The sequence below is a fragment of the Tasmannia lanceolata genome, unplaced genomic scaffold, assembly GCF_043159265.1.
Source record: "Tasmannia lanceolata isolate RefF3 unplaced genomic scaffold, GAP_Taslan_0.1 ptg000016l, whole genome shotgun sequence".
Lineage (NCBI taxonomy): Eukaryota > Viridiplantae > Streptophyta > Magnoliopsida > Canellales > Winteraceae > Tasmannia > Tasmannia lanceolata.
Window position 1 is genome coordinate 12,455,631 of NW_027518693.1, and position 13,145 is coordinate 12,468,775.

General features: G+C 38.6%; 2 protein-coding genes across 7 annotated transcripts in view; one reads left to right on the forward strand and one right to left on the reverse strand.

Annotated features, from left to right (window-relative positions):
* Positions 1-4,808: 4,808 nt before the first annotated feature.
* Positions 4,809-11,762, forward strand: LOC143848049 (serine carboxypeptidase 1-like). The gene is made up of 8 exons (XM_077356831.1): positions 4,809-5,199; positions 5,800-5,907; positions 6,046-6,317; positions 8,077-8,328; positions 8,413-8,531; positions 10,508-10,600; positions 10,838-10,943; positions 11,395-11,762. Exons 1-8 carry the CDS (start codon positions 4,821-4,823, stop codon positions 11,530-11,532), a joined length of 1,467 nt encoding a protein of 488 aa, XP_077212946.1. The 5' UTR covers positions 4,809-4,820; the 3' UTR covers positions 11,533-11,762.
* The window catches only part of HEMD (uroporphyrinogen-III synthase family protein), a 30,939-nt gene continuing 23,706 nt past the window's right edge, over positions 5,913-13,145 (reverse strand). The window contains exons 11-12 of one of the 6 annotated variants that reach the window (XR_013235292.1): positions 10,384-10,486; positions 5,913-6,282 (exon numbers count right to left, since the gene is read on the reverse strand). The gene's annotated coding sequence lies outside the window, so the exon portion shown is untranslated. Of the gene's footprint in view, positions 6,351-10,297; positions 10,487-13,145 lie in introns of those variants that run through there. The other 5 variants (XR_013235290.1, XR_013235291.1, XR_013235293.1 and 2 more) reach the window with 5 other exon arrangements.

Genomic DNA, 13,145 nt, shown 5'->3' on the forward strand with positions numbered 1-13,145 from the left:
GCTAGGATTCTCTCTTGCTTTAAGACGATATCAGATGATATTGGACGGAGGTTTGTGCGAGTAAGGATCAAGAGGCCATTTTGGCTCCTAAATGAACTCTTCAACTCCCCTCCAAAATGAGCTCTCCCCAACCCCCCCTAAGCCTGATTGGTTCAAGATTAACTTTGAGGATTCCAACTTGGCCAACCTTGGCTCGGCTAGCTTTAGAGGTCTTCTTAGAGATGAGACTGGTTCAACAATGTGGGCATATTTCAATCCTATTAGAGTCGGAGACAGACTCTAATTAGGCTGGCAAAAGTGAAAGAAGCTATCATTCAAAGTATTGGATTAACGGCCACAAGAGAAGAGATTTAGACGACCTTATTGTGGAGGACGACTCCCACAACAGTTGGATGCACAATTTTGACTTCCAACTTTCATATTTTCAGCTATTATACATACTATTGAGAAAGATTTGAATGGATTTTCAAAATACAAGATCCAACCAAGGAACTAGAGCACATCAGACAATCGAATGATAGTTAATAAAAGAAAGACAAAGCGATGAGCTGGGTAAATAAAGGATCACCAAGTCTTTGATGGTCACTTTGGAAGAGAATGTCTAAGATGAATATTAATGGGATGGATATAAAGCTTGTGTGGCAAGGATTGGGTGCTCGTCGGGGGCCGATTACTGTTGGCCCCACCACGATCTGACAATCCTGGTCCCTTGATCTATTTGGCCTTGTATTGAATTTGGCCTAGAGCATATCCAAACGAGGAATATTGACGTAGTGCCAACATGGCAGCCATGTCACACCTAGGTGGCTTGGGTGGAGTGTCCAAAGTGCATTCCTGCCATAATGTAGCAGCCAGATTTGTACCTAACTTTTAGAATTCAAGATAGAAGAATCTTAAAAAGTGGTCAACTAGGATGTTGTAGACATTTTTGTGCCCTTTCTAACGAGTATAAGAACTCTACATCGGACAAGTGGTTAGAAAGTTATGACAATTTTAGTACTGTGTCAGTGGGTTCTGAAACTAGTCAAGTTGTGTGAGTTCCAAAGCATTTTATGATATGTAAGTCCCTAAGCTAGTTAGTGGAGAAGCTTGAATGAATTTTCCCTTGGACTCTTTCATTTAAAGGGATAGAAACCATCTGTAGACGGGGATTTTGGGTTTTGAAAAACTTAAGTTATTGATAATAATATATCAATTGGGTTCAGCATTGCTCCCATTTTCTTTTTCTTTTTTTATTCCTTTTTTTTTTTGAAAGGTATTGCTCTCATTTTTTTCTTCTCTTAGTTGCGTTCTTGTTTTCTAATTTCTTCTTCTTCCCTCTTAAGCACCCGCATTAAATATCAAATGGATGATTCTGATCAATCAAATGACGGGACAACTGCAATGTAGTGTGATATCACATGGGTGGGCCCAGGCTTCTCATATGTTTATCCTAACTCCTTACTGATGGACCAAATCAACCAAGTATATAGACATCAAAGTCAATACAAAAGATCAATTCATTGATAAGAAAAAAGAGAATCAGTCGAATGAATTGCAAAAAGTGATTTGATTGACAACAAAGAAAGAGAATTCTCAGTTCAGTGGCCTCTCCCTCAATCCCAAATGAACATGCATATTTGCATGTACGAGAAGGTAATAAAGACAAGGAAACTGGAACAAGAAATGAAAATTCGTTGGCTTCGTTGGCTCTGCTTCATTGTGCCCTCCCTCGTTCATAACATAAACTGGAACAGAAGTGAAAATCTGCTATACCCAGATGAATGCTGCGTGGTCATGATTCTTGCTCAAACTGGTCTTGTTCTTGCTTGAACCGGCGGCGTCTGTGGTACTTTGCAGTTCTTTGAATTATCAGAGATTGCCCATGTCCTGCACCTGTGTTCTTTATCAACAAACCAATGCCTAGGGGAGGAAGAAGTGAAAGACAAGGTTTGGATTTATCATAATATAAAAAAAAGACGAGGTATCATCAGTGTCAGTAGAACATTCGTTTCGAGAAGCATTTCAGACAAATTGTATCCAGACCTTATGGAGCTGATCATGAACCCTCAGGGCTTCGAGAATGCTGTCAACCCACCTGTTAACATGATGATAACAGAGGGTTAAAAGAAGTAATTCTAGGTTAGAACATTTTCCTGCTTCTGATGTTCACCTTCTTGGTCTCGGTATTTGTACTCGTGCGTGTAGTCACAACACTTTTATCGAAGTTTACATGCAATTGTTAAATGTTCAACGCTTTTATCATTACAGCAATGTGGCTGCGTGATTATCATGTTCAATTATGATACGCTGGTAAAGTATTAGCTATTTGGGAGGTTTCGAGGGTTAAACAATGGAAATCCCATCAAGACATTTTTCTTATCTGGTGCACCAATCAGTTTCAAGCAGGAAAACACCTGAAAATCATTACCTAGAGCCTGTGCCCTCCCACTAAAGGAGCCTTCCACGACCAGATCACCTGAGAGAATACTGGATCTCACCATATTTTTTAGTTTGCTTATCTTTTGTGCATTGTTGAAATGGTCTGGTCTGCTGACAAGGAAACCACGTCCACATTGACAGGCCCTAGTGATCAGGGTACTCGTACAGGGTCAATGTGCGATGTCAGACACAACACAGTAGATACTACATGGATAGCTCTATTGTTCAAATAATTGTCTTGTTTCAAATGAGTGCTTCGATTCAAATTAACTATCATGTTTGTTAATGTTCTATATTTGCAATTACAGCAGTGAATATGTGACACTTTAAATGCTATTTTAAATTTAATATTTATCTGATCATCCAAGTAAAATCTTGTTAAGGATAATGACATTGTATTTATATATAGATGCCTCGTGTCTTATTTCATGGCATTGGATGCATGTACTCGTATCAGTGTCCTCCATTTTGGAAAATATCTAGTCATCTCTTTGTTCCAGTGCCCGTGATTGTATTTGTATCCATATCTGGCGATCATAGGTTTGTTACTGCTTAGAAAATAAATATCTCATGCCATTAGATACCTGTATTCGTATCCATGCTCTCCATCTTGAAAAATGCCGAATCATCTTTCCATTCCAGTGTTCGTGCTCGTATAGGTATCTGGCTAGCATAGGTTTGTTACTGTTTTGAGAATAAGGTTTTGCTTCTACCATCGGGGCAATTTCCTACTGGGCAGATAATATGGTGTTCTGCTTGTCTCCTTACTCCATTTCGAAACAGAAAAGCAATATGGTGTTCTGCATGTCTCCTTGCTCCATTTCGGTACAGAAGCATTTAATAAGATAAATATCAATAACTAACAGACACCTAAAATAACACAAATCTTACTAGAGCTGGGATGTACATAATCAAATTAGTACCGATTTAGCGCTTGGAGATCCAATTGTTCCATTTCATTTTTGGACAAAGATAGAATAAGCAATATCTGCAAAGAATGGAAGTAGAGCTACATTATCAGATTGCTGGATAATAATATCGACGTGGTGATGATGAAATGGGAAGGGGCTCCCTCAATGTTGATAAGGGTTTGCATGTGAAAAGGAGCTGTTATTTGGTTTAGTGAGGATGTGTTCCATGGGAAATACATTTGTGAGCAAAATTTCAAGTGTGGCCCACCTATTCGATGATTTCAACCATTCATCATCTAGGCACCACTACGGATGCGCCTGAAAAAATGGGTGATCAGATCAGATTGGAGACCTGTCCCACCTAGATTAGACCAGAACATATCTTTCAGTTTAAGATTTTTTTCCATTTTACCTACTGGTGAGGAACAGAGCAGAATGGAATTGAAAAGCGAAAACTATGATAATAGCAAATTATCAGTGCTCCAAATCAACAGATAACCAATTTTGAGAATTCTTGAAATTCCCTATTCACGATATTAAGAAAGATGCTAGTGCTACTAGAATATCTCTAAAAGAGAAGTTAGCAGTTTTATTCATATCTCAATGGAGATTTTGGGTGTGTGTCTGTCAATTGGTCTGGGGCGTTTAGTTGCTTCGATTGAATTGCCTACAAATAGGTCAATTGGAAGAGATTTTAATAATGATTTATTGCTAAAGGGCAAAACATAAAAGAGTAGATAACTTGGGAGGACGCAAAAATGATTAAGCATGAGGACATTAGCTGCTGACCGGACTGCAGATGGAGAAGCTACTGCAACAATGGGTGCAGAAAGTGCCCATGTCAAAATCGACTGGTCTACACTGAGAACAGGAGAACCTGCAAAGCCATATAGAACAGCTCAGTAACTTTTTTGTTTCTTTACATATATGGTTCAGTCATCCTCTCAAAAAAAAAAAAAAAACAAAAAAAAAGGTATTCTCAACACCTTAGAAGAAAATATAAAGTCTGACATTATGACCTTTTTAGCCCATTAACATATCATTTCTAAAAGAAAAATTATCAGCCATTCCCCTTAAATTACAAGGTATTATCTCTGGTATGCTTAAATAATTGGCATATCCTCCAAAATAATTAGCATATAGCACTCTAAGCTTCTCCTTTTGATCATTATTTTTAATGGGACAAAAAATACCCTTGCAAACAAAAGCTCCATGGATGGGACCAAAACACAAAAGAAAAAAACTGAGTGCTCGAGGCATGAAATGCAACAAAAGAGCCGCCCTCGTTCATTTCAAACCAAAATGCACTAACAATGCATATTGTATTGCCATCGACAATACATGTTGTATTGTCTGGAAGAGGAATTGTGGTCCAACCTCACGCCAAAACAAACCCAGCACCTTGAAATGCTCGTCTTGCCACCCCTTATAACTTGACCTATATAAACCCTTCACCCCCCCCTTCCAATCCTTGGCATCAAAGTAAGGATGAAGCTTACATTTTTTACTTATCTTCTTCTCTCTTGCTTCCTCTTGGCTTTCCCCACCACCATTGATGCCACCAACCAGGCCACCAATCTACACAATTTGATCAAATCACTAAGATCATCAAACGCGCACCACATTGATTCATCAGAGGGCTCAGATGCTGCTAAGGCTTCTTCACCCGTGTATGTGGGCCCACAAGACGGGTTGATGCTAGCCGATAAAATCGATACTCTGCCAGGCCAACCCGAGGGAGTGGACTTTGATCAGTATTCTGGATATGTTACTGTGGATCCTAAAGCTGGAAGAGCACTCTTCTACTATTTCGTTGAGGCCCCTCAAAACTCCTCCACATTACCATTAGTGTTATGGCTCAATGGAGGTAAAGACACATGAAAACCACAATTATAATTCAGCCTGCAAAATGGGCTAGCCCATTATATATGGGCCTAAGTTAATTTGGGAATATGGGCTTTACCGAGCCTATTTTCATGTTTGTCACTCTTCGGAATCATCATAGTCACTGTTTAATTTCATCATCAAAATTGTCATTATATTATGGCTATAGTAGAAAATTTAAGGGGATCGATTCTCTAAATTTGATCATACCATAATATAATTTTGAAGATAATGTAGGAGTATATGAAAAAACAATGTATTATAAATTAATAATCTTCTTAAATGGTCCAGAAATCAACTTGGACTTGTCATAATATGAAATAATGGAGATTTTACTAAATCTTCAATGGTTGCATTACCTACAGCTAGTGCTCATGTAAATCACTTTTAAATAAGCCTGAGAAGATAAAGATAATCTATCCTAGCTACTTAGTTGCCAAATCTAACACCCCAATGATCCAACATTCAGATCATGTGAGATCTCATCTTATTCTAACAATTAAGGATGTCATTAAGGCTTTGATGACTTGAACAATCGACCAAATTATAATCTTCACCAGCATCTTCATCCACATCATTGTAGGACCTGGATGCTCCTCCTTAGGATATGGAGCAATGACGGAACTCGGACCATTCAGAGTAGCCAGCGACGGCAAGACGCTCTATAGAAATGACTACGCCTGGAACAATGGTGAGTAAACTTAACCTTCATAATATTATATTTAATTAATTACCAATCAATCACACCTTAATCCATATATAACAAAGAGCCTCAATCTTCTTGAGAAAGAAAGTTCATTTTTACAACTATTACTTTGTCCCATGGTAGTGGCAAATGTGATCTTCTTGGAGTCACCGGCCGGAGTTGGGTTCTCGTATTCGAACACGACTTCAGATTACAATTTCAGTGGAGATGCGAGCAGCGCCAACGATGCCTATATATTTCTTCGTAACTGGTTTGAGAGATTCCCTCAATACAGGAAACACGATTTCTTTATAACTGGAGAGAGCTACGCCGGCCATTACGTGCCCCAGCTAGCCATCATGATCCTCCTCAACAACAGAGCTGTCGCGACATTCATCAACCTCAAAGGCATTGCTGTAAGTCTATATGAATGCATGATTCTTGTTGTTCTTTTTTATGCACAATAAGAACTGAATTAAGAAGCTTATAGAAACAGAAAACATAAAGAAACAACAGGGAAAAAGTAAAGAAAGAGTTGATATATTCGAGATAATTACGTATTAACAAAATACTGTATCGATTTATCCTATTACGTTAGATCCAGTGTGATACATTTACAAAGGATGAACCGGATACGACAATTTCAATAAGATTTCATTCTCGAACAAAAATCTGTTTTTTTTTAATTTATTTCATCTATTCCATGACGGGGACGAATAGATATAGACAGTTCCAATAAGATTTCATTCTTGAACAAAAAAATATATTTTTTTATATTTATTTCATCGATTCTATGATGGAAACAAAGGGGAATGAAAAATTATAAAAATACACTACTTCGGTAAATTTCCAGGAAAATGGCTACCTAGGCATCTGGATGGAACCAGTGGTGACAGAAGTTTGTCCGCCTCACCTTTAAAATATTAGGGGAGAGTCCTTCCGGCTAAAGGTGGTCCACCAACCAATGAAAACCGAACCAACATATACAGTATATTTTTGATCGGCTTTCTTGGGGCCAATGGACCTTTTGCCGGCAAAACTCTCATCCTATGCCCTCAAGGCTGGGTGTGGAGCGGAATGTCTCCCCTCTCCGCCCATGACGGCTGTTGTGATAATGGCCTTTGTTTGAAAATTTAACCCTTTTGTAAGGATATCTTTGTTATTTTCAGCCATCGAGTTTATTTTTGTCGGCGTCAATTGGCTGGATCTATCATGCAGTGTTGTGATCATATTAAGGTAAGGGAGGTTGGGAGTTAAACTTCCACAGGACCCGTGTAGAGCTCCACCAAAATACAGATGTAACACCAAAATAAAAATATTTTATATATATTTAAAAAAACAACTTCAATAGATTTCTACAATTCTTCTCCCTTGAACCTTTACCTTGCACTTTCTCTCTAAGCTTCCGATCCCTACACAAATGACTTCATACTCAAACCCAAGGCACTCCTAAAATAGCTAAATACATCAAATACCTTGTTGTAGTTCGCATGAGTACTCTAGGTATCCTAAGCAACGACATAGGAAATCCCTATTGAGTCTTTGATATTCTAGCCTAGACATAAAGGATTACAGAAAACACAAAAGACTTATATTTTTCACACATAATAACTGCTTAGAAGATTACAAAGATTTTTCACAAAACCATGCACATCGATTTTGATTTATAATTTCCAACAATTTTCAAATCAAAACTCCTTGTTTGAAAATCTTCTCATTATAATAATTCAATATCACAGATCACAATATGCAATGAAAGAAGAACAAAAGAGACAAAGTGAGCACACGACTTAGTGAAATGGCTTTAAATGAAAAAACAGGGAACCAATACACACAGGATCAAGGGCGAAATACAATATTCTTCTCAAAATCCAAGCTTAGTAGTTTGATGAAAAGGAGGTCCTAAGTTTCTTCTTCTCCTCCTCTATCTACCTCACAAGAGAATTAATACATTGGTTTCGAAAAAACCAAACGACCCACATGTTCTCCCTTGTTTTTTTCATCAAAACCTTACGACAGGGAAAATAAATGACACCTATATATGTAAATTAGCTTCCTTTTTAATGGTTAAAGGACTAAAAGAACTGTCAAGAGGTACTCAAACTTACCTCTCCACATCATTGAACATCAAATCTTGTATGTTAAAATTCATTGATGGATAGTGTTGTTTTCCAGATTGGTAATGCATGGATTGACGCCGGGACAAATGTCCCGGGGATGTTCGATTATTTCTGGACCCATGCCTTGATCTCAGATGAAAGTCATGCTGCTGTCTTCGCACAATGCAACTTTTTGAACGATACCAGTGCTTGCATTGCCGTACAAGAGAAGGCCTACAATGAAATGGGAAACATTTTTCCATACAATATCTATGCTCCATTGTGCAATGACTCAAATTACCAAATGAAAGCATCATCAAGTAGTTCGGTAAGGTTGTCAAGATTCTCTTCGTATGTACAGTAATTAAGCGTTCAACGATTTAACCAATCTCTATGGATTTGCTAATATCAGTTCGGTGATTTTGATCCCTGCTCCGATGAATACGTCGACTCTTATCTGAATCTTCCCGAGGTGCAAAAGGCTATGCACGCAAACGTCACAGGGCTGAACTACACATGGAGTGGTTGCAGGTAAGTAATTTATAATAGATTCTTCAGTCCCTGATCTATCTTGAATCCAACTACCTAAACCTACTTGCACTAAAGATAGCTAACCTACTTAGATTCAACTTCAATATCCTTTTTATTTTGGCAGGTAAAGTTGGGTTTTGGCGGGGACCCCTACTGTTTATTAGATAACGATAAAGATGTTGCATTAGGAACAAGATGCCATCCCTAACTCGGAACACACGAGGGAGATCCAAAACTTAAAATAGACAAAATACAGATTACTAAACCACCTAAGAATTCGAGCTGATCAATGATCTTGAGTTACATAATCGGCAAGTTAGATGGGAGCATGTTAGATTCTTCGAGAGCGTCTTAGACGAGGAATGCGGGAGCATTCCTTCTTTCGAACAGTCTGCCATGGTTCACCTTTGGAGTCGGTTTCCAAAAATGTTTGAGGATCTCTTTTCAAATTTACTTATCCCCTATGATTTGTGGACACGGACACGAGTGTCGCATGTTGACACGGACACGAAGTGTCGGACACGGCGAACTCCCAAAATTTAGAAATGGGGACACGCCTAAAATAGAAAGTACATATAATCATGATTTGTGGACACGGATTCATGATGAGTTTCGACACGTAACATGGAAACCCCAAAAAATCTAGAAATAGTGACACACTCAAACACATACATACATATATAAAGTTACTGACACTTCTAGCAATACACGTAAAAGTGTCCAAAGGAGTGTCGACACGTGTGGACACGAGTGTCGTGTCGGACACGACACGTCTGTCGGCAATAAATTCAAAGTGTCGGCCAAATCATAGCTTATCCCTAACTAGCCAAGGGGAGTTGAACCATGTCAGATTGACAATAAAACGCCTACAAAAGAGATGTGGCATTTGGTTGTCATATTTATGGCAAACGGTCGAGGTAGGAAGTTAGAAGCTAGAGGGTTGCATATAACATGGAAACTTCCCTTTGCCTGCCAAAGAGACGGAAGGATCTCCGTCCTTTTGCCCGTGAGCTATTGGTTTTCTAAAGCCAGCCATGGAACAAGAGTTCCTTGGAACAGTTGTGGGCAGACATACTCAGATAGGCTCTAGCATGTGATCCCGTCAGTTCACTCACAACAGGCATGTTTCTTTTGTTACTCAAAAAACACCTAATATAAAGGGGTGTCAACAGATCCACTTTCGGATCCATCTATATCATAGTCATGATCCATTCATATCTTTTATCTATCGGATCGGATTCGGAGTTTTCTTCAGATCCTACTTCATAGGTCTCAGTCAAGATCCATTTCAAATCGGACTGTCCATCGGACTGTCCTAGTAGGTCCTACTTACATTGTACAAAGTTAAAATTCTCATAAGAGGGCATATGCAAAAGTGACGGTAGCTGCGAGCATGAGTCGCAGCAGCGGCAACGCAGTGGGCTAGGAACCTAGGGTCCATGGTTAGAGGAAGAGAAGAGGGCAACTTGAGACTTGAGAGAGATGAATGAAAAAATACTAAAAATTGGAATTGTTAGAAAAATGCATATGGCTTGTTTTTACTAAAATACCCCTATAATAATACTTAAAGTTATAAAAAGTAGAGGGTATTTTCGTAAAATAGTATAATAAAATCGGATTTTAGATTTGTGGTCGATATCTGATCGGCAATAATTTCGGATCCTATGGAAGGGTCCGGAAATGTGTCCATGGATCCTGGTAATGTGTCTAGGTCTGTAATCGCAAGAACACAAAAAGCATCAGGTAACAAACCTAGAACACGAATGTAAGAGAAGAATAGAACCTAAAATATTATCTGCGTACAAAATTGTGTTTCTAATGACATGCATATGTGTTTAATATAAATACCTACATTTGCTATGGTTTGAGGTGTGGAGAATGTGAGCTTTGGTCACTATGGCCCATGTTGTTAGCGAGCCAACCCATTTGGAAGCAGAATTAACGCAATTTTGATTCTGTAACAAAAAAATATGCAGCCAGGTCATACATGTTTGGAACGATAGCCCATTGAGTGTATTCCCTATTATCAAGCAGCTCATTGATACCGGCATAAGCGTGTGGATGTTCAGGCAAGTATATAATAGACTTCACATAAGTAAAATGATATTTCCACCCTCTTTTATTTTTCTTTCCTTGATAACAACTACATCTCCATCTTTTTTGTTTAACTTTCCAAGAAAACAAACTCATTTACAAGAAAAAAAACAAAGAAGAAGAGGTGGAAAAGCTAGAAAGAGGAGTGGAAGTATTGACTTTTTATTATAATAACCCGAAATCATATCTTAACAAAAAAACCACTCTTGCAGCGGAGACATCGATTCGGTTGTTCCAGTTACATCAACTAGATATTCTATAAACAAGCTCGGATATCCTTTGGAGACTGCGTGGCGTCCATGGTACTACAACAATGAGGTAAATAATACATTTGATAGTTGAAGTATGAATGATTAAATAACACCAACTCTAACAGCTTAAGTTTTGGAGTAACTGGTTATTTCACATGGTATGACAGTGATTGCCTCATGCCAAGTCCTGGGTTCAAAACCCAACAATGCCTTGATACTAAAAATCCACGTGTATGGCCAACCAAAAAAAGAGCGGCCGCACATGAGGGAGAGTGTCAAAGAATAGATGATTAAATAACACCAACTCTTAAGCTCTTGGAGTTATTGGTTGTTTCACACACACATTACTAAGGATATCTATGCTTGTTAATACATGTTTAACTATGTTAGTATGAAATTAATATGGTGTTACTAACTTTGGGCCTCTTTATAAAGTGAAGAGTGCAATTATCAAAACAAGGGATTATAAAATCTCTACTAGAGATATCGTTTATAACAATATTTGCTTATGATGGCAGGTGGGTGGATATGCGGCTGGATATAAAGGGTTGACATTTGCTACAGTGAGGGGGGCTGGACATATGGTTCCAAGTTACCAACCTGAGAGAGCACTGATGTTCTTCACCTCCTTCCTAAAAAATGAAATCCCTCGCTAACTCTCAACCCTCTCTTCTTGCTACTTGTATTTCCATTCACAGATGAATAAAGCTTCATAAGCCTTTGGCTGTAATCTGTTTTTTTATCATCTGAAACCGTTCTCATGTCTTCTAACATACATCCTGTTTCCCTTCATGAATGAGGGCTTGTGCTTCAACAATGAGAAAGATTGCATCAAGGTGGACTTTCCAAAAGGTTTAATGAAATAAATAGTCTTTTATCACTAAGGCTTTCCAAGATCTTTTTTCCCTGTTTTTACTTGTTCATGTAGAACGTGTTTATGGTGATCTGGGTCATTCATCAGGTAGGTTATAATAAGACCATATTCTTCTTCCGGGTCCCCATGTCTATGCTATAAAAAACTATTCAACTCAACTTGAAACTCGTCCGAGTTGGCTCGATTGATTCGCTAGCTAGTAAGACGAGCTTACTGGTTAACTCACCAGGCATACAAAAAAGTGAATCACGAAATTGCCTTGCAAAGCATTTCAAAAGGTATTACAATTCCAAAAAAGCTCTCACCAGCATTTTTTTTAATGGTAGCTCTCACCAGCTAATTAAAAAGAAAATACAAGGTGAGTTTGTGTCATTATCAAAACATGGTAGTGCAAATATCAGTAGCCATTTTTTAAATCACCGTAAGTTGAAGGGGTTGGCCTCCTTACCCACCAAAAGGGTCTGAAACTTGAACTCCTCTTGGTGTTTCACAGTAAAGTCATTATATCTACACCTAACTTCTTGCCCCCACCCCCTGAGTCGCAGCTATCCAAAGTTTAGAGCATACTAGCTCTACCAAGGGGTTAGGCATTCGGGTGGACAACATTCCTGGACAAAAACCAGACTATTGTCCATCTATGCTGCAGTCACATGCTCATTATTGATCAATGAACCCTATGTGTTTAAGCTGACGAATATGTATACCAAATGCTTCTCTACTGTAAGGAATCTAAATCCGTTCGGGTAAAATTCTTGAGAAGTTTGGGATATCACAGATCTTCCATGCCCACTTATCCGATCTACTAGACTCTTAGTTCTCTGCGCCCTGGCCCTTGAAGGTTATAATTCTTTGGAAGCTCGTCGTGCTGAGCACTATTTCGGTCTCATAGAAGAGAAAAATGCCCACATTTAAATACTACAGTGAAAAGCACCACATCCACATTCTCAAGAATCTTATCCTTCGTCATCTCTTGGGCTAGGATTCTCTCTTGCTTTAAGATGTACTCACAACCAATATAAGATAATTTTTTTTTTTAAATGGCAGTGTAAGATGATATTGGACGGAGGTTTGTGCGAGTGAGGATAAAGAGGTCATTTTGGCTCCTAAATGAACTCCCCAACTCCCCTCCTACATGAACACCCCAACTCCCCATAAGCCTGATTGGTTCAACATTAACTTCGAGGATTCCAATTTGGGCAACCTTGGCTAGGCTAGCTTTAGAGGTCTTCTTAGAGATGAGACTGGTTCAACAATATGAGCATATTTCAATCCTATTAGTGTCGGAGACTCTACTCTAATAAGGCTGGCAAAAGTGAAAGCTTTCATTCAGAGTATTTAGATTAACGGCCACAAGAGGAGATTTAGATGACCTTATTGTGGAGGACGAATCCCACA